General features: G+C 35.9%; 2 protein-coding genes across 4 annotated transcripts in view; both read right to left on the bottom strand.

Moving 5' to 3' along the window:
- Window positions 1-24,597, bottom strand: part of sh3bgrl2 (SH3 domain binding glutamate-rich protein like 2) — a 28,063-nt gene extending 3,466 nt beyond the window's left edge. Inside the window, exons 1-4 of one of the 2 annotated variants that reach the window (XM_028041198.1) lie at window positions 24,335-24,597; window positions 19,044-19,229; window positions 17,768-17,840; window positions 16,338-16,677 (exon numbers count right to left, since the gene is read on the bottom strand). In XM_028041198.1, coding sequence (XP_027896999.1) covers window positions 16,604-16,677; window positions 17,768-17,840; window positions 19,044-19,229; window positions 24,335-24,379 — 378 coding nt within the window. In that variant the 5' untranslated portion in view covers window positions 24,380-24,597 and the 3' untranslated portion in view covers window positions 16,338-16,603. Of the gene's footprint in view, window positions 1-16,337; window positions 16,678-17,759; window positions 17,841-19,043; window positions 19,230-24,334 lie in introns of both variants that reach the window. The other variant, XM_028041199.1, reaches the window with a different exon arrangement.
- Window positions 1,055-12,087, bottom strand: LOC114159100 (deleted in malignant brain tumors 1 protein-like). 2 transcript variants are annotated; one of them, XM_028041189.1, is made up of 17 exons: window positions 11,967-12,087; window positions 10,958-11,020; window positions 10,634-10,660; window positions 10,203-10,514; window positions 8,349-8,642; window positions 7,915-8,229; window positions 7,532-7,822; window positions 6,708-7,022; window positions 6,301-6,600; window positions 5,889-6,197; window positions 5,377-5,691; window positions 4,599-4,907; window positions 4,223-4,516; window positions 3,765-4,100; window positions 3,564-3,671; window positions 2,609-2,690; window positions 1,055-1,826 (listed from the first exon to the last, which is right to left on the bottom strand). In XM_028041189.1, exons 2-17 carry the CDS (start codon window positions 10,992-10,994, stop codon window positions 1,676-1,678), a joined length of 3,795 nt encoding a protein of 1,264 aa, XP_027896990.1. In that variant the 5' UTR covers window positions 10,995-11,020; window positions 11,967-12,087; the 3' UTR covers window positions 1,055-1,675. The 2 variants fall into 2 exon arrangements, with proteins under 2 accessions (XP_027896990.1, XP_027896989.1); XM_028041188.1 differs by lacking the exon at window positions 11,967-12,087 and adding an exon at window positions 11,183-11,305.
- Window positions 24,598-26,161: the final 1,564 nt, after the last annotated feature.

The raw sequence follows: 26,161 nt of genomic DNA, 5'->3' as shown, positions 1-26,161 counted from the left end.
CCTTACTCAAACACTGTTAAGCACACTATTGATTTGAATATTTCCAGTTTAAAAAAGTCTTTAACTATCAAAAAGTCATATCCAAACAGAGTGGAAGTAAGCTAGCATTAGCTTGTTGATTGTGGAGACTCAAAGTATTGTTCAAACATTATTAACTGAGATGTGAGTTTGCTTGAAGCTCTTAGCCCTTATGTCAAACATGACATAACACCTATTAGGAACATACTAACAGGTGCTATGAAGTGTCATTCAGTAAATAATGACACTTTTAATGAGAAGTTGCTTTAAAGGTTGGATGACAGGTGTTATGTTTATGACAGTGTCATGTTAGTCTTATGCACACCCCATCAAATAAAGTGTTACCAAAATGGCAATATATTGAAAGCACAATGTAATTAGTTTCACCTGTAAAGTGTGTAGTAATTGATCCTTCTGTGTTCTGGTAGCCTGATGTGTTTACAGTACCGTAGTGTGTATGAAGCATGTAATGTACAAAGTGGCAAAGCAGAATAATAAAAGACATTAAGTAACTAAAAAGTGTACTTCGTTAGTAATTATAATAAACCAAAAGTGTAATTGTAGATTATTGTAATCACACTACTAATATATAAAATATGTAATGCCAATATACTTAAAATACATTCTAAATATATTTTAAATGTAATTCAGTCACAAAAATAGTACACTCAAAATATATTAATCAAGCACTTTTATATTACATAAAAAGCAATATGCTTAAAGTATACTAAGTTTAACTTAAGTTGTCCAAAAAAAGTATGTTGAAGTACACTTAGTACACTTTAAATTGGGCTTTAATAGTATTTAATGCAATTTAAATACTATTAAAGTACACTAAGCACAAAATTAGTTGTTTCAAAATGTCACACTTTATGTTAACTAATCCTAAGTGAACTTAAAGTATACTCATGATTAGTATGACTTAAAGTATGCTCAAGTATGTTAAAATATAACATACTTAGTATATTAATTTTTCACCAGGATATTCTGAGTACCTGTTCATTGATTTTGAAGAAATGTATGATCAAAGTCAACACTCTTTTCAAAGCAAAACTTTATTAATCAGTCACACTTTACAAAAAGCAAATTACTGAGAAACACCAAAAACTTCTTTATTCAAAGTGATTAAGACCTTCAATTCATCCTTGCACCAAAATAGCTTTATGATTTACCTCATCTTTAAAAATCACCCCAGGAACATGAATGAAAATAATTGTTTCTGACTAAATGAATTATATTGTATGAGAGATTAGAACTATATTTTATATGTGCAAACAATGAGCAGTTGTTCATTGTTTGCACTTATCATTAGAGCAAATGATAAGGCTTACATTATTCAATTGTAAAATAAAAGCTAAAAATTACTTTCCAAAAAATAAATGTAAAAACACAACAAAGTTTCCTATTTATCTTGGAACTTGTAAGGAGCTTCTATACACCATCAAAAGGTCTGATGCTTGTTCCCGATAGGTTGGTGTTCTAACAAATAAGTTTGCTCTGAGGTCTCAGAACATTAAGGCATCAGCGTTGGTGTTTTCAACAATGTATAAAGAAATTAAACATTAAACACCGCCTTTCAGCTTGATGTTGTGTTGCTTTGAAAATAAGTAGTAGGCCTGTTTTGGATGGTATTGCTGGTTGATCCATTAAGGGTCCATTAAGGATCAACCAGTGGTTCACTTTCGTAACAGACTCTTCCTACCAAATCTTCTGGGACTTTTTCCTCAGTGCTCTCAAACTCAAGATTGTTGTTCATTCTTTTCATGCTGTCGTGTTGTCCTCTATCATACAACTGGTTGGTACGTTCCCTAAAAATGAGGAGGACAGACAAGAATGGAATTATGTCACCACAACATAGTTTCCAGACTCTTTGACCTCAAATCAGTGACAGCAACATTTTGTAACAGCTAACAGAGGCTTAGACTCAGGTCATACCAACCTGATAAAACCACGAAGGACTTGGAACTTAACTTTTATACAAATTACTCATATGGACTTGAGCCATTTGACTTTAAAATACTTTATATCTTCCACCCAACAGAAAGTGCACTACAATAGAGCCGCGGATGGCGCCAATCGATGTGACCATGGCTGTCATGCAATCCACCCTGCTGATGGTCATTCACAAATGGCCAGAACCTACCCCTGTAGCTGCATAGACACAGAATCCTCTTAGTTCGTTATCTTCTGCATCTTATGATGACACTAAAGAAGTCAGTGGTGTTAGAGAGCTGCTCTCTTCTAGCGATATCAAAGAGGTGTAAGTTCTTTTCTGTTTTTTCTGTAATTTTTTGCCAAAACACAAGAAACTGAAAATGGCTATGTATTGTTGTTATAGTTAGAAAACATTTGCAAACACCTGCCCTAAATAAAATTTAGCGCAACCAATTGCCATCTAAACACTTTTTTATTTCAAAAAATAAATAGCATCTACCTAAATGCTATTTATCTCCCTATATACTCAGTTGTTTGACAAAATGCATCATGGGTTTACAGCAAGAGAATATCAAGGAACACAGCTTTAGGGTAAGGAGCACAAAAAAGACGAAGTTGTGGAGAAGTTAGTGAGACAGCTGCAGATTATCCTTACCTTTCATCGAGTGCCCCGTTGCCTCTGTCGTCCAGCTCTTGCTTTTTGGGTTCTAACCTGTTGTTAAACTGAACCATGATGACTAAAAAGAAAGCATAACATCATGGTCAACTGAAAAGCAGTTCTCGTTTTTGTATAAAGTCATGGATTACTCAGTTTTTACTTTAAACTATGATAAACTTGAATTCCTTCAAAAAAAAAAAATATTTCTGCATGATTTTCATTGGAACCTAGGGCTGTAGCACAGGTGATTTTGATAAAAAATATATTTAACGTCGGATTTTTTCACTCTAGAAAATAAATCTAATGTAATTTCAGTTTAGATGCTTTTTAGAAGTTTTCACTCTGAGACTTTGCAACAACTTTGCAAAAAATCTGTTTACTTTAGAGCTTTTTGCACCTGTTTAATATGGGTGCCAACAAATATGTGCAAAGCCAGAAGTTTGCATACATACACATACACTTTTTTATCTCACTGTCTGAACTTAAATCAAACAAACCTTTCTTGTTTTAGGTTATTTAGAATTGCCAAAATGTATATATTTGCTAAAAGACATTACAATGACAGAAATAATTTATTGAAGATTTATTGCTAATTTCAAAATCAGATGTTTACATTCAATAACATCTGATAGGTTAACTTGAACATTTCAGTTAATTGGACACACACCTGTGGATGTATTTTAAAGTTATAATTTTGGTAATTTGAGGCTTGGTCTGACTTAACCTTAGACAGTGAAAAAAACAATGTATGTTCAGTATCTTTTCATTTGGTGTTAGCAGTGTGTTACAGTAAAAAGTATCCATTACACCCTGCCGATAAGAGTTGTAATACACAGCAACATCCAAATGACAAACTCTGAAAGTTTTCAAACATAAATGAGTGATAAAGGCCCAATGGACCACTGCACAATTTAGTATTCAATAAACATTAACAATAAAATAAGAATCTTACCAGCGCCTCGCCATTTCTTTCTCCACACAAAGAAACCAATGACCAACAAGACAAGAAGTATCAATAACACACCCACAACAACTGCAGCGACTGATGCAGAGGTGGTTGCTGTAAAGATAAAGACATGTGTTGGAAGAAAAAAGAACTAAAAGCAAAAATATGACGGAAGTAAAGCAATTATTTCTTTATATCAAACGTTACCGAGTACAGTGAGTTGGAGTGTCTTGGAGGGAGAGGAACAGAAGGGAATTGATGAGATGTTAACAGCGTAGACACAAGCATAGTCTCCTTGGTCTTTAAAATCTATTTCTGGGAATTCAAAGTACGCCATGTAGAAAATGTTGTGTCCGAATGCTGGTTTGGCCTCGGAGATATTTTTGTTATAATTGCTCAGGTAGAAGATGCCACCAGGAAACCTGGAATGAATCGCGCAAGTTATGGAGAATTCACTTCCTTTGGTGATGGATAGTTTAACAGGACTGTAGATCACCATCTGATGAGCAGATGTTAGAGAGATGCTGGGTATCCCTAACTTTACTGCAAGATAAAGACACATTTTCTTTTAGACTTCATGATAATGTCTGTACATAAATATGAATTAATAGTATGTTTTATAAAAACTATACGTTAAAAAAAAAACAATGAAGAAACTTTTTTACCATTAACAGAGATATCGGCTGTATTTCCTTGAGGATAATAAATAATTTGATCTGCCAGTTTCTTATGATATTCACAGAAGTATGACCCATTTAGGTTGAAATCTGCTTGAGGGAAGACAAAGGTTGCCGCCTCATGGTCTGAGAATTTTTCCTTAGAAAATGACCCTTGAGTGTTTTTTAGCACAAATGTCCCACCCAAGTGTTCTGTTGCCACGGTGCATGTGATTTCCATTTTATCACCCCAGATTACCTCTGCAGAAGGACTCAAAGAAATCTGGGGCTTTTGTAGATCACCTGAAATGCAGTTGAAGAACCACAAAAGTTCAATTATGGAAGAAAAATAAATTCTAGATTCAAAATGAACCTGGTTCCTTACCTAAACAGATGACACCAGCATCTTCACCATGCCCACAGTTATTTTCTCCAAAACCACGGTGTTGACAGTGTGCAAGTGCAACCTCTTGGCCTGTGCACTCCACATTGTCCAACCATATTGGACCGGAGCCTCTACCAAAATGTGCACTGGTGGGGGCCGAGACCGCATGACCACAACCAATCTGTCTGCACACCACATCAGCATTGCTCATTTGCCAGTCATCATCGCACACGGTACCCCATTGGCCTTTGTAGAAGATCTCCACTCTGCCAGAGCACTGGCCTGAGCCACCAACCAACCGCAGCTGGGCTGCATGAAAACAGAAAAACATTCTGTACAAACCAAATAGACATCCAAAGAGACACACCTTTACAAACAAACCATGGTCAAATAAATAAATAAAACCCATTAAACTCTACCTTTATGTAAATGTAATGATTAAAAATCTAAACTCAGGTTTTATTGTGTTTGCCGTGGTTTTAATATAGATTCAAATCAAACTCAGAACCTCTTTTATCACAGTCTTCATTCCATGTGCTAGTTAAAAAAATGGAAGTCATCTAGATGTCAAAAAAATTAAAGGACAATTCACAAGACAATTATGAGACATATGCAAAAAAACAAACACCTGTTTAAGCTGTTCTGGCCTTCCTACAGCTCAAAATGACAGGGTTGTCCTCTTATATATTCAAGGGCAAATAACCAGCGAATGGTCTTCTGCTTGGTATTTTTGGATGGAAAATATCGTAAAACATGATGCTATCTATAAAAAACGTACCTGCACACACAGCCCCAGCATCATGTTCATGTCCACATGTTGATCTACGAAAGCCATTTACTGAGCATTTTTGAAGAGAAGTCATGTTGCCGAAACATGAATCACTCGCCTCCACTACAGTTCCATTGCCTTGACCAAAGGAAGCACCACCAGGAGCGTTCAAAGTATGGCCACACTCCAGCAACTGGCATACCACCTCGGCTTTACTTTCCGTCCAGCCTGCATCACAAACCGTTTGCCATGTTTCAGCATGACGGACCTCAACCCTTCCAGAGCACTCGTCCTTGCCTTTAGCCAACCGGACCTCTAAGCTCCCTGTGAAGACAAGTCATACAGCGCACAATATCTAGTCAACAATCTGGTATTTTTAATGTGCACTACATGCAGGAGACAAGAACCTCAAGGTGTATTTACAGGAGAATCTTCAACCACAATGTCATATTGAGAAAAGAAAGAAACCAAGGAAACAAACTAAAACCATGGATGTTTTCTTCGCTTTTATTATTACTCACCTGTGCAAATCACACCAGCTTTAGCAGTTGTGTTGCATGTTCTGTCTCTATATGGTCTTTGTGGGCACTGGGAAAGAGTAGACTCCCTTCCACTGCATTCAATTTGTTCAATCCAGGTCTGTCCCACCCCAAGACCATACTCTGTCATTTTGGTAATCTTATGAGCCCTCTCGCAGTTCAGCTGTCTGCACACAACCGTTGCATCATTAATGTCCCAGGATTCCCCACACACAGTCCCCCACTGGCCTTTATCAAAAAACTCCACTCTTCCAGCACAACGATGGGGCCCATCAGATAACTTCACATTTCCTGGAAATTGCAGGTGACATACAGCGGTGAGCAGAAAATTACACATTTCATGTGAATTAACATTTTATTGAGATAGTTTGTTAATATTTGACACAACACGTACCAGAACATTGGACTGATGCCTCTTGAATACGATCACTTCTGTTTCTGGTGTACTCTCTCAGCGTGCATTGAGTGACGGAGCGCTCTGTACCACTACAACTCATCTTTAAGCCTCTGAGGTCTACACTTTGCCCAAATGATCCGGTGGCCTTGACAGCATCTCCACAATTCATATCTCTGCACACCACTGCAGCTTCATTCATACCAAAGTTGACATTGTATACTGATGACCAGTGGCCCCCATTGTAGATTTCAACCCTGCCAGAGCAGGTGTCAGTGCCATTTATCAGCCTAAGGTTAGCTAAAAAACAAGAAGAGTTTTCTAGGTGATAAAAGACTGATCTGACCACATAAAAATTTGATAATCACACCTCTGAAACATAGGATAAAAGACGGTAACATAGATACCTGAACAAATCACCCCAGCATCTTCCCCATGGCCACAGTTGTTTTCTCCAAAAGGAGGTCGATAGCAATGCAAAAGAGATGATTCATTGCCGATGCAGTTCATGTCATCTAGCCAGATGTCTCCCTGGCCTTGACCAAAGTAGGCTGCAGTTTTGGCTGTCTGAGCAGATCCACAGTCCAAGGCCCTGCACACCACCTGAGCATCTCTGATGTCCCACTCGTCATCGCACACTGTTCCCCACTGGCCATCATGCAGAACCTCCACTCTACCTGAGCATCGGTCAGTGCCATTAACAAGCCTAATTGGAGGATTACCTGAAGAAAAGTCATATTTGAAGTACAAAAGAGTTATTAGTTGCTAGATCAGAGAACAACTTAGGGTAGCACTTATTACATCTCATAAGTACTCTTTTCAAAGGCCTGATTGCTACAAAACTTTAGAATCTGCATTGAACCAAAATAATGGGCACACCAATTTATCTATCAAAGCAAATACATTATTATTATTATTGTCTATTGGCTTCACAAAACAATAAGATGCAAAAGGTACAAAATAGTCATGTTGCATAAATAAGTGAGAACTATATTTACCTTAGTCTTCTGTGTACCATGTTCACAACTATGCTAATGTATAATTAAGATCTAAGTTAGTTAGCAAATGCAATGTGGCACAGTAACACGAAGATGGCTTGTAATGGATCAAAAAATTCAACCACGAAAGAGCCTTTTTATGAACTGGTTCAACACTTAAACTTAAATGTTTAGTTTTTTCTTATAAAAAATATGGAGAGTCACATCTTGTTTTTACGAATAGTCTGTCTTACCTGCACATGCAATAGAAACACCTTCACATTTCCCGATATGTTCGTCCACCACACACTGACTGATGGAGCTCACGTTACCAGAGCATCTACTTATTAGCCCTGCCAGTGGGCTGTCACCAAAAGTGAAGACGTCTTGGTTTTTCTTTGGACTTCCACAACTGAGTTCTTTACAGAGTACTGTAGCCTCTGTCCCACCCCAACTGTTACTGCAGATCTTTCCCCATCGACCATTGTAGAAGACCTCTACTCTGCCAGAGCAGCTGTCAGTTCCATTAATCAGTCTCACATTCTCTGGTAAGTAAGAAGTTAAAGAGATTTATGTCAGGTTTATCTAAAATTACTTGTGCATATATTAGTGGCAAAAACATTAGAGCATATGTTACCTGAGCAAACAACACCAGCATCTTCATGGTGGTCACAGTCATGCTCTCCAAAACCTCTATGTGGGCAGTTAGACAGGGACTTCTCGTCACCGGTACAGTCAATATCATCCAACCAGACCTGGTCCTGTCCTTTTCCATAGAAGGCCTTGTACTTGACAGCGAGAGCATTCCCACAGTTCATCTCTCGGCATGTTACAGCTGCTTCCTGCATGCCCCATTTGTCATCACAAACGGTTCCCCATTGTCCCTCATAGTACACTTCTACGCGACCAGAACATCGACTAGTCCCATTTATTAGCCGGATTGGCTTGCTGTCTGCGAAGTTTTAGAAAAAAAATCGAGATATGTCCATCCAAGCAAGTGAGAAAAATACAATGTTTAGCGTTAAAGTTGAAGTAAATTAGTGTATAATGTCAGTTATAAGTTTGACTTACTCATGCAGGAAATGGTAGCATCAATGCAGGTTTCTCTGAAGTCTTGCATCACACAGCTGGAGATGGAGGTCTCGTTCCCAACACAGTTAGCTTTGACACCATGCAGCCCCTGACCCTCTCCAAAGTATTGTGTTGCAGCCTGAACAACAGGCGAGCCACAGCTGATCTCCCGGCACACCACGTCTGCTTCTTCCTTACCCCAGTCACTGCTGCACACTCGCTTCCACTGGCCATCTTGGAAGAGCTCCACTCTGCCATTGCAACGACTGGTTCCGTTGAGAATCCGAATATGTTCTAAAACAACAGACAGTGATCAGTATAACATAATAGGAAAGCTTGAAGGGGGGCAAAGAATTTCATCCACCACTCAAATCAATGACAATAAAATCAAACAAAAACCAATAACAATTTAATCATAAAATGCTTTGAAGTAGATGTTGTTCATTTTTACCCATTTTCCATTTTGCAGTGCAAGATGAAGCACTCTGCAAATGTAGTTTTGGTTTACTGCCAGGTGTGTCAATTTACTCCAATAAATATCTGAAATAGGTCACTTATTGTTATTTTTGTTTAGTGAGAGATCCTAATCTGTCATGTTTTATAAGAGCCTCAACAAGGATCAGAACCAAATAAGTGAAAGAAGGGTGTATATTATTTTCAGAAAAAATAATGTACAATTAAATTAATATTTTTTTAAGATTAGCACTTTTATCTCAAGTCATTAAAATGCATTGCACAGTCATCACAGCTCACAGAATATGCATAGTACTCCCTAATATGTATATAAAAAACATTAAATACTGATAATAGTGATATATTTTTTGTTTCATTGTTTTGTTCTATACCCCATGAAACAAATCTTGTGCCACTCTGATTCCCCTGGTAAATTTGGTGGAGAAAGAAACGCCACTGTTGAGATTGGATTAAGAAAAGTCTCGATGATGAAACTATGCAAAACTTGCCACACAGCAGCAATGTGGGCTCTTGGGACCATGGATGATTTTCCCTGCTCATTTGATTTAAATTCAGTAAGTTTCTAAGTATTTAAAAGTATAGATTTGTAATATGAGGTAGAAGATCAGGTCCATGCTTCAACAAACCTCAACAACATATCTTTACCCAGATAGTGTATCTATCTGATACTGATAAGCATAGTTCCACTGGTTTGATTTTGACCTTGTTCACTTTGAACTCATTTAAGTTCAAAGTGAACTTAAATACTGAAAGTACATTTGCAATTATAAATACGTTTGCAAATACAAACGTATTTATTTTAACACATTTATTTTCCCAGATAATAAGTATGGATTCTGAAATGAAATGAAATGAAATGAAATTTATTCGAACATGATACAAATATAAAAATAAAATAGTGCACAGTAACAAGAAGTGCATAAGAAAGAAGAGGAAATACAGATTTTTTGTTTCAGTTAACATATCATGCTCAAAATGGGGTAGGAAGAAGTGAGAACTTATAAACTCCTACCCCCTAAACACTTGAAACTTTAGAGTCCTACTGTCATTAAAAAAATCAAAATCAAAATCAAAATGGCAGTCAGAAATAACAGTTATTAATATTTACCCATACATTTTCCCATTTTATGCTGGTTTGTCTTTCTAAACCCTTACACCAAGTTGTTATCTGCAATACACACCTTATTGCTTTCTGTCACCCATATGTGTATCTATTGAAAATTACCTCCTTGTACTTTTTTGAATTGTGTTAAGCTATTGCTTTGTTTTAAATCTTCATGTAACTTGTTCCATAACTTTACACCTTTAATTGAAATACAGAAGCTCTTTCTCATTAAATGTATGATGCAACTCAAGTATAGTGAGTAGTATTGAACTTACCAGAGCATACAACTCCAGCATCTTCACTATGCCCACAATTATTAATCCCAAAAGGCTTGTGCTGGCACTTGGTAATGGAGGTCTCTTTCCCATTACACTGCACATCATCCAACCAGATCTCATGTGTGCCTTCGCCAAAGAACGCACTTTTCTTGGCCTCCATAACAATGCCACAATTTAACTCTCGGCACACCACCTCAGCATTAGCAATGCTCCAGTGATCATCACACACGGTTCCCCAGACGTCATCATGGTAGATCTCCACTCTGCCAGCGCAACGTGAAGGCCCGACAAGCCTAATTTTATCACATTCTGGAAATGAAATGTAACCAATTAAAAAAAAAAACAGAAAACAATGAACAAAGACAGCCAAGAGGCTTTTTTAATAAGATGGACATAGATATCCAGCCATGTGCTTGGAATTTACTGACCTATAAGTAGAGGTAAGCTCAGCAGACCTGAAGGACAATGACATATAGTTTAAATACTTATGTGTGATGTTATGAAGATCTGCAACAACCATCAATAAAAAAGTGTGGCAATTTGGAAAAATCATTCTTTTTCCAACATTAGAGAGATGCAAAATTTAAATAGTATCTGTTTTAAAATAAACTTAGTATCTTATGTCTTGCTCCCAAGTGAAATCTGTCAAAATTTCACTTGGGAGCAAGAAATGCTTTGTTGATGTAGTTGTAAGGGAAACCATTTCACCAAAGATGAACAGAAAGTATGTGTCTAGAAAAACAAAATCTCACCTGCAATTAAAAGGAAACAAAAATGCTGACTTTCCATATTAGGTCCTCCGAGAAGGCCAAATTCTGCAAAAGGTACAGAAAATTTAAAAAGTGAAAAAGAGGAAGCTATTGCTCCCTCTACAATGATGGTTATGTGTGACAAATTTTGGAGTGAAATAAGAGCCGTTTGGATATTGTATCACTACTTCTCATTTCTCAAAAGGATAAAACATTTTTGCTTCTTACCTGAACGTCCAGATATTATCTCCCACTATTTAGAAATTAATAAACAAACAGAAAATGTGTTTATGTCGTAGGATGTGCGCGCCATGCGGATCCCTATGAATAAAATGGACTGTGTGGACTTGCAGTGCAAACTCTAACATGTTGACATTTTGATCAATCATTAAAGATGGAACATGACAGGGGATCATGTTTTGTATGGTGTTTGTTTTTACACCATACATAAAAAAAGATCTAACATTCGACATGAACAGAATACCTTTTAATATGTATTACTTTTAGAAAGCAGATGTGTAATATATTAGCTTTTTTATTTATCTTTCTTTTAGAAAGGATGAAATAATGTGTCAAGAGATTCAGAGGAAAACATCCAACATCAAAAGGAAGCGTGTTTGAGAACAAATGTCAAGTGAACTTGACCTCTGATCATGTAGGCTTAAGTTATTCCTGTCTTATCATTTTTATATGTTCCAACTATTTAACACTTTTTTGATTTCTACAGATTTTGCAATAACTTTGTTAACAATGCAAAGTTTGGTGTAATTCTGTGTGAGAATCCAGTTTGTAAATTATGCACACATACTAATCTCCACTGAGGAAAAAGTGTGCTGAACATTTCAATGATTTAGACTTTCACATAAACAGGTACAAATTTGGATTACTCCTTAGCAAACATATGGGTGATTTTGATCTTCAATGTTGAAAAGTAAAACTTTTAAAGTTTTTTTGTTTGTTTTTTTAAATAAATTGTTATGTGGCTGTTTTCAAAAAAGACATTTTCTCTTACCTTGCAGGCTTGATGCAGCCAAGAACAAAACAAGAACAGAAAAATAATGAAAACTTGGCCTCTAGCAACACCTCTCTTTCACAAGCACTTGAAATTCAGGAACTAGCTCCTGCCCACCATCTTTTATATCACTTCGAGCCTGGATGCAAAACATTTCCTATTACGAAACTCTGCTTCTCTGTGATCAGCGCATTTATTCATTTCCTTGAAAGAACCAAATTTTTTCTTCCAAAAATGTTCAGCAAAGCAAAACAGCACTGCTAAGTGTAACAAAGCTGTACCTTCCGGAGCATGTTTGATAATACAAAACACTACTTTACAGTTGTAATTTTTAGTAGACCAACACAAATTGATGCATGACTGCAAGGTGACAAGAAAGTGACAATAGAATGAAAAATATTTGTGATTTAACCAGCAAAAGTCCTAAAAGTGTGGCATATAACACTGATAAATAGCATCCTCACCTACTGACAAATATGTGCTGTACTGTGCAAGAAAGTTCTATGTTCTGAGACTGGTCATGTCCTATGTTTGGCAAACAGACTAATACAGTTTTAATGACCCAAACATGTTTAAAATTAGATTGAACATCTAGTTAAAATTTGAGGCAGGCAAGATCTGGGGACCAGGGTGTGTGGACGGTGAAGGAAGGGGGCAAACTGTGCTCAAATGTATTGCAAAAGTGTATTTGTCTATTCAGCATTTTGGATCAACTGACTTTGGCTATTTTTGCACGTCACAATTTCCTTTGCTAAGAATCTGCACAACTTCTCCTTATTACTGTTTTCATAGTGTACACTCTTATAGGCATTTCACAACATGTACTTGATTCTTCATGTCTAATTACTGATTTACTTGTGAATAATAGACTAATTTAGCTACCATGCAAATGATAATAAATTAGTTTGACAAATGCACAGTTTATTTGGCAGCAATGAACGAGGAGGACATGATGTAAAAATGAGCAAGTGATAATGATTTCTCTTCAAAATGAAAATTTTAAATGGGGCAGAAGTGTTGGCCTTAAAAATTAAGAAAAAAATGACTGAAAGAACATGGTCACTCACCTAAACTTGGTCATTTCTGTCAGTTGGTAAACATAAATATTCAAAGTAACTGAGACATTGACAAAAGTTCTGAAAAATGACTAATATTTATGTGTCTTTTTTTATGTTTATATTTCTGCATCAGCATCCACAAGGTAGCTGGACATCAGTGTGAGAGAAGAAGATGCGGAAGGCAGAGTTACATTGAGACAGATGACTCACCGTGGTAGCCCTTAAAGAGAAATGCCATGGGTCCCAGATTTCTGCATAAGCTTATGTTGTGGAAGTATAACAAAAAGTGGTATTTAGAGGACAAAGTGCCTTTACTGCAAACATTAACAATGCCAGTATGCCAGATAAATCCATGAGCAGCATCTCGAGAAAAGTTTGTGATTATAATGACGTGCAAAAATCCCTATTACAAAATTTATATCTCATTATGGCAATATATAATATCTTTTAAATCAGAAAGGTTATAACTGCTAACAGCAGCACCTCTTGGGTCTTTTAAATGTCTTTTAGAAGAAAGAGAGAGTGAAAAAGGAAAGTCATAGTGAGCCCCTTCATGCCTTTTTAGCCAGTCATAATAAAAAGTGTAAATTTAAAGTGAGAAATTTTGTTGTTATGAGATACACTCATCTAGTTTTAAGGAAGAAGAAAGACTCTGCAAAAGTAAGAGAACTGATTTTTCTGAAAAAGAATTTGGAATTTTTTAATGAAAGGCTGTTCTTCTTACTAAATATTTACTAATATTAAGGGTACAATTTTTACTAATATTTTCAGTGTGAGATTATGCTAAGGAAAAAAAAGACAGACTAAGAAATACTTGCTTTTTTGTAAATAGTGAAAGGTCATATCTTAAACATTATGAGCCATTAAAGCTCATTTTTCACTGTTGCTCAACTAAATTAGAAATTCACATGCACACACTGATTATTTAGATTACTGATAAATATACATAGGATAAAAAAAAACACACAAAGACTCTAAACTGCCATAAAGACATCACAACAATATGAGACTTAATGAATCTATGTAGCCTTTTCCACATTTGGTTAGTTTTCTCTGTCGTTGACAAAAATACAGAAGAGTGACGTTTGGAAAGAAAAACAGGCTAAGCACATATTGATGTTCTAGTAAATCATTACAAACTCTGAGATACAAATCAGGCTCTGGTAGGAAATTACGTTACACCATGTCTCATGCAAAGAGGCACTCTCTGCCTGACAAACAGAGTGATCATGTTACAAACAGGATGACTGATGGTCAAGGAAGGTGAAAGGAAAGAATTTACAGGAAATGATTGAAACTGACTCTTTCAAGAGAAGATCAGAGACTATAGCCTCTGTAATTTGAGATCGAGGAAGGATTCATCATGTTTTTTGTGCTTTGTTTTCAGAACTTCAAATATTTTCATTCTGAGCATTCAGTACACGACTGGGATTATTAATTTGCAGTCATGTGAACACGTAGTAACAGAAGCTGCTTTAAATTACTGAGAACCAGGGCCATTACTGAACTATAGGTTTAGAATCTGTTGTGTGTTTTGTAGATTTTATGATTATATTCATTGTAGAACCTGGAAAAAAAAGCTAACCTGTCATTACCATGTCCAGATATATAAAACAATTGTTTTTAACATTGTGTTTACAGGCACTTGTGTTTAGCCCATCATTCATTTAGGCAGAATCCCCTTACAAATATATAAAAGACAGAAACATGTTAGGAAAATTCATTTAATGAGCACTTTAATTGTTATTATGATGGTCCAAAACTATCTTGGAATATGAAAGTCAAATAAGAACACTTGGTTAACTCCATTAGGTTTACACAGAAGAGAGCAGCAAACTGGGGACTTGGCTGTAGAGATGTTAAGGCTTTATTGCCGTAATTTACAGGATAAAGCTTTTACTTCCGTTTTTGTTTTACTCTTAAAGGAGCCACATACATATTTCTGACAAAGTAATATCAGGGTGTAAATGACCAAAATAAACTAAATTTGATTTTCTGTATCTCATTACATTTTCTGTGTAATGAAATAAAACACAAATAACTTAACTTAAAAGCAATTTTACTCCTTTCACTTTACTCTTATGTGGAACGTTTGTTCGGTCATAATACATTTAAATTAGTGCAATTTTTCTGCCCATATGACACTTTTGTAAGGCAGTGTATGTGATACTCTCTGTAAAACAGCCACACTTAGTTTTTTCCATGGTGTGCTGATCTCCTTCTACTGATTCATTTTTTTTTTAAATTAATTATTAGTTTACTATATTTTACAGTTGTGCTCATCTGTTACAGAGTAAAAGCATTTTAAAATAGTAAAATTAAAGTTAGTGTAAAAAATAAAATGCACTTGACAGCAAAGCAATTATTGTGAAATAATGTAATCTGCATTTATGCAAAAATAATCTTTACAGTAATGTGTGATTGAATACAATTCTTATGAGCTTATTACAAGAAGAAACACAAGCCAAAATTTTTAAAAAGACAGCAAAACAATACAAGGTCATCTCATGATGCAACAACTAAGGAGACATATCAGCAAAATTGGGAATATTTTTGCATGAAACTTTGCCTGTAATGCTACGTTTGAGTTGATAAAATAATAGATCTGTTCATCCATGATGATGAGATAATATCAAACCAGAACCAGAGACTGGAGAGCAAATATGGACTTAAGACTGAAAGATAAGAAAAGTTAAACTTATATTTCATGACATATACAGCACAAATATGGAAGTCTGTCCACAGTGGAGTGCATGTTTACTTTGACATTTGGCAGTGTAGAGAGAAGGGGGAAGACAAGCTGTCAAAACAACTGGAGCACCTAATCCGAGGATTAAAATGATCCATACAGCCTTTGTTTGTCTTCGTCTGTAACAAAATGCAGCCTCAATAGAACTGAAGAGTCCAAGAAATAAACCCAGAGACAGCATGGGAAAGCCAAAATGTCCCAAGTTTAAATCATGCCACTAGACCCACTGCATGCACAGAAAACAAATGAACATAAAATATTGAAACAGGATTATTTAACTAGATACGGGTAGCTACAAATTATTTAATTCTGACATTTAGTAAACCTTTTGTACTTGTAAGATTTGATTTTTTTTTTTTAGCATTTGGTCATAACATAGACAGGCACCCAGGCAAACTCCTGGTTTGCTTTAGGCTACATTAAGTCTTCCCTTCATCCAACCAACCGTCATTAGCAGCTGCTGACTGATGCAGACGCTAACAGAAAGTATGCACACAGACGCTCGCTCACTTAAACAAGGGTGTAAACAAAAGCTGTCCTGTAGTGAAGCACCTAAACATTTACCTCCATCCATTGCACTGACACTTTTAAAAGGCCACTGATGAAAATGCTGCTACGTGGTTCTCGAGTTAGCAGGGACATGTGCTACAAGCATCGTTTGCCGACACACCATGTTAAGCAACAAAACCAAACGCAAACGGAACCCAGGCAAAGTTAGTCCTCCATGATTTCATCTCTGTAGCTGCAGCATTGGGCCCTTTTCAGATCCGGTGAATGGGTCAGCGAGGCGGCATTCACTAGGGCTGAAGTTTGGCAAAACTCTGGAGTTGTCACGAGAAAGGAGGTGATGCAATGCAGGAAGTTATGCACGTGTAAAGATGGGCTTGATCTAGCACTCTAAATTCTGGGGGGGAAAAAAAGAAAAGAAAATCACAAATACAAAATCCCAACATTATTTTCAAATAGTCATTATTTTGTTACCATTCGGGGCAGAAACTGAAAATAATAAAATGTTAAGTATGAGTAGTAAGAAGGGTTTGGGTAATGCTTGGATGTAACATGTGATGCGTGGATAAACATGAATTTTATGCTTGGAAAAAACCAAAAGAATCAGAACTATAATTTATCTATGTTTATACTGGGCCAAAACAGTCGAGTTCAAATTACTCAAAGCTCCTCAAAATTGAGATTTTTTTTTAAAATTAAAATCACACAGGTTTGCTTAATGTTTCCCATCTGAGCAACAAATAAAACACACGTTTTTACAAAACAAGCAAAGTAGCCTAATTTCTCTGGAAAGGGGATCAGTAAATCACTGAAGATCTGAAACATAAACTTTATCTAACATGTTTGCCTTGAACAAAAATAATAAGAAACAGCAAACAATTTCATAATTTTTTTTCAGACTGATCAAATTTGTACTTGTAAAGACCACTTTTCAAGTACGAAAGTTGTGTTGTGATGTTGTGCATCTAAACATCTTTGGAGAGTATATAACATAAATATGAATGAAGTCAAAAATATAGATGAAACGTAAGACGAGCGCTGACTCTCGTGATTTGTTGAAATTTATACTACTGCTTCTTCCTTTTCCCTCCTTCCCCACTCACAAGAGAATAAAAAGCCGATGCCTCTGAAATGCCAACAGGTGATTCACCAGTATAACCACAAACTAAATTGGGGGAGGGGCTATGAACTGCTGATCAAGCAATGTTGTGAAAGAGAGCATATACTAATTGAAGAAGTAGATTTCTTAGTACACTGAGTGATTTACAGTGCACCACAGAGACAAATTATGAGAAATTATGAGACATTTTTGTTCGAGCTGCGTCTTTAAAATTATGTTCAAAATAGCAGGCGTACAAAATATAATTCACATAAAAAAACAAAACAAAAATAATTTATGCATTTAAAAGAAATTATATGAAATAATAATAAAAAAAACCCATTATAAACATCCTTCATTATATATGAACATAAACTCACTGTCTTACTGAGTGGAGAACTGAGTCCAAGGAATGCAAACACAGTGTTGTTCTCCTTTGACTGGAAGAAATCTTCGTAGTCCTGAGATGGAAGGACAAAATGTTGATATTTAGTGAAATGCAAATTGATTTTTCTAAATGTTGAAAGATGTTCGCTTGGTTCTCCGTAAGGACGACTTCCTCACGCATTTGCTAATATAATTTACCCAGAAGGCACCGCAAAGTAATGTTGGATTACCTTAGCAAGCGAGAGTGATGGCAGGCAGAGCTGATAATCCGCCCCATCCATGAAACTGGATTATGAGGGGATTACAGAGTTGCGTGAGATCTTAGATGAGAACATATCCGACTGCTCTGTCTCATTCACTAACATAGGTAACCTTGAAGGGAAAACATCACTATATTTTAAAGAAAAAAATCTGCCCAATATGGCAATGTAAAAACAGATTGGTCCTACCATGCCACTGTCTGCCTATTGCTGCAAACAGGAAACAGATTGAGGAAAGATACTTTAATGAGAATAAAGCTGAATACATGTGTGGCCTCTTATTGGCAACACATTTGTGAATGTGAAACAATCTCACCATTTGAATTAGTTTGTCTAAAGCATGTAAGCCAAATGGAATCTTGATTTGAAGGGAAGAAACATGAGGGACAAGGAGACAACACAGTGCAAGCCACGGCTTTGACAGAATCTTGAATTTTGCTCTCAATCAAAAGTTTCTGCAAGGAGCATTTACTCATGTTATTTTCATCAAATATAAAAAATGATTTCATAATCTGAAACATCAAAGGGTGACAAAAGAGCAAAAAACCAAAGGAATCTGTAGGGAGGCAAACACTTTTTACACAGAACCGTATATTTGTTCTGTAAGTTTAACAGTGGAAATAAATGCAACAATCATAAACAACAAGTCCAGACAAAATTAGAAAGTAAAACATTTGATATATGCCTTTTAAACTTTCACTGAATTGCACAAATGCACACCTGTGTCATAGCTGTTTTTATACAGAAATGCAGCATTTAAAAACACATCAGTCCATAAAAAGTAGAGAAACAAACATTTTATCTTTTAATTCTGATTCTCTGTTATGTTTTGTGTTAAATTTCACTAAGCAAAAGATTATAACAAAGTGTGCCATGTTCAGGAGTAACAACATGTGGAATTGCTGCCTAAAAAGAAAAAGATTTATGGTTAAACTTCACCTCGCAAAAACTTGGAAGTTTGAAGAACTGCTGATACTGTGGTGATTATTAAGATATAGAAACTGATATTTATCTTACACCACAGTAGCGATCCTCATTGAAGATCTGTGGAGGCAGTGGATTGCCTTTCTCTGGTTTCTTTTCCTTGGGGATGTTGCGGTACATCCAGAGCCTCTGCTCCTCCAGCATGGTAATGTCGACTTCCTGGAAGTTAATTCGATTTGCCTCCAAGAAACCCACAACTGCCTGCTGATGTTTCTTTACCTAGACAGGTCAAAAGAGGGAGGCTAAATGATTCGCTTTTAAAAGCACCTGAAATATAGACACAGTACTTAATAAAACCAGTATCAGAGCCATTACAGGAAATACAATACACTGTTTTACAACCTCATAAACAACACAAAAGAATGAAAGAAATTCCAACTCTGCCTCTCAGCCCACTGAAAGTTTATTTCATTGCTCACACAAAAACATGCTTTGATATCTACACTTGAAGCACATTAACGTCATATGGACTCAATTTGCACTGTGAGCATTAAGAACTATTATTAATTCATGGAGAGGTATAGGTTTGGAATCTCGGATCTGAAATCTTTTAAGCTTGGCATGAGTCTCTTCTTACTCCACACAGCAATTAGCTAAAGGCATGCAGTTTAGGATATGATTTAAACATAATATTTGATTTTGTTAATATGTCTGTTTCGGCCATAACTGGGTTGTACGGAATGATGGGTCTGATTGACAAACCTCAGTGAAGCACTGTTTTACAAGCCCCCTGAAACAACAGAAACATACGCAACAGAGTAATGCTCAGAGTGGAAGAGACAGCTGGGATCTGGAGTGGATACGGCTGTTCCCTATGGGGCTGACCTCTGGGAGACTGTGCACCTCTCAGGATGCATGACAGCATTTGTTAACTTTGTGGGAAAGAAACATCCAAAGATATATTTAGAGGAAAAGAAACCTCCCACACTTGAAACATCCATCACACACACAGTATAGGCTCACAGGGCAATTGCTGCAAACCTGTTTCTTCCTGGAATTATCTTTTTTTTTCTTCACTTTGAATATGATTCTTTTAGTCATTTCCAGTACCTTGTTATGCTTTTATTATACATTTTCAGTTTCATTTTTTTTCTCTTCTATTTTACTTCCATTCTGTTGAGAGTTCGCCTGTGTAGGTCTAAAGTGATTCATAGTGTTCCAGATTAGATTTGGAGCTCTTGTTTTTGTAACCCAAAGACAATATTCCATATTTCTACATATTAACATAAAGCAGGCTCAGTTAGCTCATAGACAGTCCATGATGAAAACCTTGAAAACGTCTGAGCTGTGTCCGTTAAAGAAACTGAACTGCATTCCTCCCCAAAACAAATCTTGACAGTGAAATGTTCATTTGTACCCAACACAGATGACCAGAATGTTATTGAATTAATTAAAACAGCACATTGTGACTCCTTAGTCTTGTTTGTTCAGGTTTTTTGTGCAGTAACTGTAAGAAAAATTTTTATGTTTTAAATTCCAGATTAAGGTTCCACTAAACAGAAGTGAATGCATGTAAACCTCATTCAATTCAAACAAATTTGGAAAAAAGACTTTAGTCCAAAGGGACGTGAGAAACTGATAAAGGCTACTGCTGAACATGGTTCTACAAGCTATTCAATCATAGAATGTACCATGGCTTCAAAGCAAAATGTCTCTATTAACTTAGATTTAGATTTTTTTAATTATCTTTCTATACCTAACATGGTAAACTACGGGGTGGGGAGGAATGCTTTCTTTTTACCAAGATAGAATATACTTTAAAGAACAAATAAAACTAGTAATGTTTTATGATACATTCATGCACAAAGCCTAAAGAATTTTGAGACAAATATGGATGACTATATTTGTTGAAGATTAAATGACAAATCGGTACATTTGTGTGGCAGCGTGCATCATACTGTATGTGGGAATTTACATGCTATTTTAGTAGTGGTAAGAATCACAAAGGGGCTTTTGTTCTCGCTTAAAGACAATAAGGGATTGTTCTGTGTGGTCAGTTATAGACAGACTGCAAATAATCCGTTATCTCTTAAAGGTTCTTTTTGTCTGGTAGGAAAACAAAAAACAAAAAAAAAAACACAGTTTTATCTGGACCGCTGGAGTCCATCTGGCCAAAGGTTAGAGCTTCATGGAGAGCCAGTGTTAGAAGATCACAGTGTTAAAATGATAAGGTGAAATGTAGGGCGGCTCTAAATATTGAATGAATAAAGTGCTTCTGATTAGTGTCAGCAATAGCATCAGTGGATGAATTAAGCTTTTTTGTTTGGGCTTATCAAATATATTATAAAATATACAGACACAAAAGGATACAAAGACAAAAATGATCACATATTGGTGTCAAAATTCTTAAGAGATTTTTTATTTTTTTAAATCGATTAGCTAAGTGATAAAAGAAAAATAATATTTTATTCACTGACCGGTAAAAGAAAACTACCAATTAAAAACAGTCTCATGCCAAAGGATTCATGCCTCTTGAATTTGTTCACATTTTCTAACCTAAAACAAAAAAAATATCCATGTATTTTATTTGGATTGAAGGCATACATTACAACCAGCGGCTCAAGCTTACTTTGCAAATCTAGAGACTACATTTCTGCTCATCCTTCTCGATCTTAGTAAGACTGGACTGAGAGAGTCTCTGTAAATGACAATTTTGAAATATTGCCAGATATTCTCAATTGGGCAACAGAAATTCATAATGCTTGAGTCAATTTCTTTGTAGCTTTGGGTGTATGTTTAGAAGTTCAATATTGGTCGTGTCTGACTGAAACTTCTTCTATGTTTGCACTGTCCCCCTACATGGCTTGTGACAAAGTGAAAACAGGACAATGAGTTTCTTTTGACACTAGAACAAATTTACAGACTGACCAACTAATAGTTGTAAATTCATTCTCCCACTTGAGCTGCACGTCTTCGCAGCTCATCCAGAGTAACAGTAGGCCTCTTGGATGCTTCTCTGATTAATGCTATCCTTAACCCAGTCATTATGTGTCTAGTTAGATCTTGTCAGGATTTTACCTGTGACAGTGTTAAATGTCCAAAGCGTGGGATATTATTTTGAGAACCAAACACTGTTTTAAGCTTCTCCACAAATTTATCTCTGACTTTCTGCTGTGTTTCTTTGTTTTCATTTTCCTGTTTGTCATTTAATTTCTGTGCTGAGAAAAGTTACACACAGTTTGACTGTGTTGATATTAATGGTTCAGCCTGTAAGGTAACAAAATGTGAAAAGGTTCAAAGGAATTCTTTAGTAAGGCACAGCACAAAGCCGCACAAATGTAGCCAATTTGGTACATTGGCTACATTTGGTGCCATTGTCAAAATGTTCAATTTTGACATTGAACATAAAGTTATTTCTGAGTATGAATATAACTGATGTGACATAAAAAATGAAATTTGATGTTTTTGCCACCTAAAATAGTAACTGAACAATACATTCAGATTATAGATAGATAGATAGATAGATAGATAGATAGATAGATAGATAGATAGATAGATAGATAGATAGATAGATAGATAGATAGATAGATGTGGAAAAAACTTGTCTCTATTTATTAGACTAGATTTTTTTGCATGTCCATGGAGCCTTCATTCATATCAATAAAATAAATATTTGATTGGATTCAATAGATCTTTGTAGTGAAGAGAAGAAGATAACCTAATTTGCATATGATCTATTCTCTGCTGATCATTTCCACCCCATTAATCTGCTTGTGTTAAACTGATTATGCTACTCTGGGGTCAAACTTAGACCCTTTTATAACCTATTTTCTCTGTGCTTGCCTGTTTTTTTTTTGTTGCACTTTTGTATTTGAGTGCTTTCCAGACTTTCTATTACTGCCCTTCAAGAACAGTCTTTACTTTACAGTCTTCACTTTACACTGAGTGTAAACTGAGTGGTTGATTAAATCAAAGCCATTCAGAATGAATAACACTCACATGAGCTCTGCCTTGCACTAGCTGACCCAAATGGTGGAGTTACTTGAGCGTACATGAAAATGTGCGAGACCAAAAAGGAAAAGAAAAAAAAAAAAAAAACACGAAAAAACAGAGACTCTGCACTTTGAATGTATGTGTGATGAGATTAAAAATAACTCTTTTGTAAACATTCACAGATTGTAGAGGCCCATTTTGAGGAGCTGAGCATGATAAAATAAATATATTACTCATCTGTACCATTACCTAACTCTTTGAGTATCCATGCAGGAGTGCTGTTTGATGATTTTTCTACTAACACTCATATCAGCTCTGCCCTATTTTAAAATGATGTGTCGGTTGTTTGCCAAGTGGCTACAACACAAAAGCTACATTTGATGCCCTGTTTGTGTACCATTGCTAAATCATTATGGTTTAGAACATTTAAAGCACCCCATGTCACTGAAACTGTTTTTTAAATCTTTTCTCCAAGTCCAAATCCCAAAAATACAATGATTCAAATTTTCAACAAGATATTAGAAAGTACTGCTAGATTGTGGTATTACTTATAAAAATGCATTTGTGCACCTTTCAAAGAAGATAATATAAGTCAGTTAAAATGGTTAGATTTCATCCTAGACGGAGCAGCAGACACTGCTGGTGTCTAATAGAATTACACGGGGAAATAAACGGGTTGAAAAGAACATTTCGTAGAGGTTCAGCATTAAAAGGCCTTTATGGATCAAAAGGTGGAGAAGCAGATATAGGAATATGGTTACTGCTGAAGATAAAAGGATGGATGAGAAATAAGGGGGGTATCTTGTAGAATTTCATCGTCTTGACCATTCTTACAACAAAGCAACACACCTTAATTCTCTTTTTCTCTTTTAAATCTTGTGAGCACTTTTTAAAAGTTCAGTGTCTTTACGTTTTTGTTCCAAGTTCTTCAGATTAACTTTTTTTTTAATCAGAAGGTATCCCAATTAAGAACAAGGATCAATTTCCAAATTTATGATTTAATTTATTAAGGGCAAAAGAGTATCAAAACATGACCATATGAGAACATATGCTTTTGACGTCACACTTTAAATAAATCATAGTAATGTTATCCTTTTGACTTGGTCATGTAATTTTGTGCTAGTGTGCAGAGTTGTTTTAACTTTGAGTCAAAACGCGTAAATGCTGTTTTATTATTATTATTACTATTATTAATATGTTTTATTATTATATAAGAGATTATCTCACCTGTTAGAATAACGCTGTCTACTTTCACTACTTGGCGTAACTGACGCTCATTATCAGTTACATAATTCATCAAATAGGCAGCAACGAAACGTTTTAAGATTTGCAAAGCCCTGTTTCTTTAATCACCTGTCAGCACGTTTCATCACACATTTGCAAACACTCACCGCGATCGAGCCACTTGAGGAAGCGACGTAAACCTTGATGACCATAATCCCAAATTATCGCCAGCAGTCGACTAATGGTTTGTTGTTGCCGAACAACGTTTTTCTGTAACTTGTACAATTTTATTCCTCTCATAAAATGACAAAAACTTGAAAACAGACGAGGCGCAGTGTGCTTCAGCAGAGAAAGAACACGCTGCACCGATATTTAAACTGAGCCATGATAATAAAGCAGCCAGTGAAGCTCTTTGAATACATGCAACATAGATCAAGCTGAACTTTACACTTCCGCCCTATCTTTCAAAACAAAATTCCGGAATTAAAGGGCCACGTGGATTTTATAAGATGATATGTTTTATTTTTGTAATTGGGCACACTTCATGTAGTTGCTGAAATGCTTATGTGAATTGATACAATGTAGTTCCTCAAAAATATCAAATGTTTGAGAAGCTTAAATTTATTCTGAAAGCAAGCCGATGATTCCGGTTTGTTTTTGAGTATGTTAAGCAACTTAACCCAGTTTTTTAGGTAAAGCAGAGGGGAAAGTTGTGCTCTCTAGGTTTTATGCCCTGTTTGAAATGTAATGCACTGCTTAATCTGTTTACATCCATTGTATCAGAAAACGTAACAAAAACAACCAACCAAAGGTGGTTAATTGATCTATTTTTTTAAAAACTACACACACAAAATATTTTACAGGAGTACAAGCAACACAGTTGATCAAAACTTCATCAAAAACTACATTTGATTTAATTTTATTTTTATTTAAAAAATAATACAAAACTAAAATCAAAAGCACACTGAAGAGAGGTACAAAACCGACCAATTTTTCTTATCGACCCCTTACACTTTGTTGTGGAAAAAACTATTTTACCAAGCACTGCCAGGTGAAATCACTCAATCAGGTTTATTCATATATGTGCACAATACAGAGAGCTTGTAGGACAATCAATAATGAAGCCAATCAGAGACAACACGTGAGTTTTATTCCAAGGATAAGGAATTCAAAACAAGGGGTGAGACAATCTGGTTCTGATGCAGCTGTAGAAAACAACTCTCAGCCTTGTACATGTAACAAAAATAGTTCTTTTGGCGAGAGTTCACAAGCATTTCACATGATCAGCAGATGTTAACTTACAGTAATTTTCCACCACAACTTCAACATTTGATAGCAAATAACTCAGTTGTAGCTACTGTGTTTCCCGCATTGTACTCAAAGTGCAACACAATCTGACAATTTGTACTTTAAATACTGAAACTTATCAAAAATATCTAATATCTGATTACTCTATTTGCTCATGTAATGAGCAAATATGTTTTATGGTGAAAAACAAATATTTGAAGCTACAGAAGAGACAGTCACCCTACAGTCACAGTATCCTTTGATAGCAGTCTAACAAGACGAAAAATCGGCCAGTTCTTAGTTTTTCTTTATCAGGCGTTTTATTAATTTCAAACACAAAATGAAAATGAATCTAAAGTCACATTTCCTTTGGTCAGGTTTATTTTTCATGGTTTCTGATGAGAAACCAGAAACTAGACTCTTGTGTAGTGTATAAATCCTAGCCTGCATAAATCTATTTATGCAGGTCCCTAGCCTGGGGACCTGCATGAAGTCTACATTCTCCCTGTGCATGTCTGAGTTCTCTCCGTGTAGTCCAGCTTCCACCCACAGTCTAAAAACTACTCCACTAACAACATGTAAAATAAAAAAATAAAAAAATAAAGGTTTTGAAGCGTTATTCCGTGGTCAGATTTTTACTTCAACTAAAACTACTACTAGGTGGAAGAACAACAGCGCCTCTCTGGTGACTAAAGGTGTTGCAACAA

Source organism: Xiphophorus couchianus, chromosome 15 (genome assembly GCF_001444195.1).
Source record: "Xiphophorus couchianus chromosome 15, X_couchianus-1.0, whole genome shotgun sequence".
Lineage (NCBI taxonomy): Eukaryota > Metazoa > Chordata > Actinopteri > Cyprinodontiformes > Poeciliidae > Xiphophorus > Xiphophorus couchianus.
This window is presented reverse-complemented; position numbering and strand designations above follow the sequence as displayed.

Excerpts from the sequence above, each read along its gene's own strand:
- LOC114159100 (XM_028041189.1), bottom strand. The coding sequence starts at position 10,994 with ATGGAAAGTCAGCATTTTTGTTTCCTTTTAATTGCAG. Across the intron at positions 8,643-10,202 it reads TGCTGGAGTTGTATGCTCTG|AACATATTCGGATTCTCAAC; the intron begins GTAAGTTCAATA and ends CTGTTGTTTTAG. Across the intron at positions 3,672-3,764 it reads ACTCCAACTCACTGTACTCG|CAACCACCTCTGCATCAGTC; the intron begins GTAACGTTTGAT and ends TTATCTTTACAG.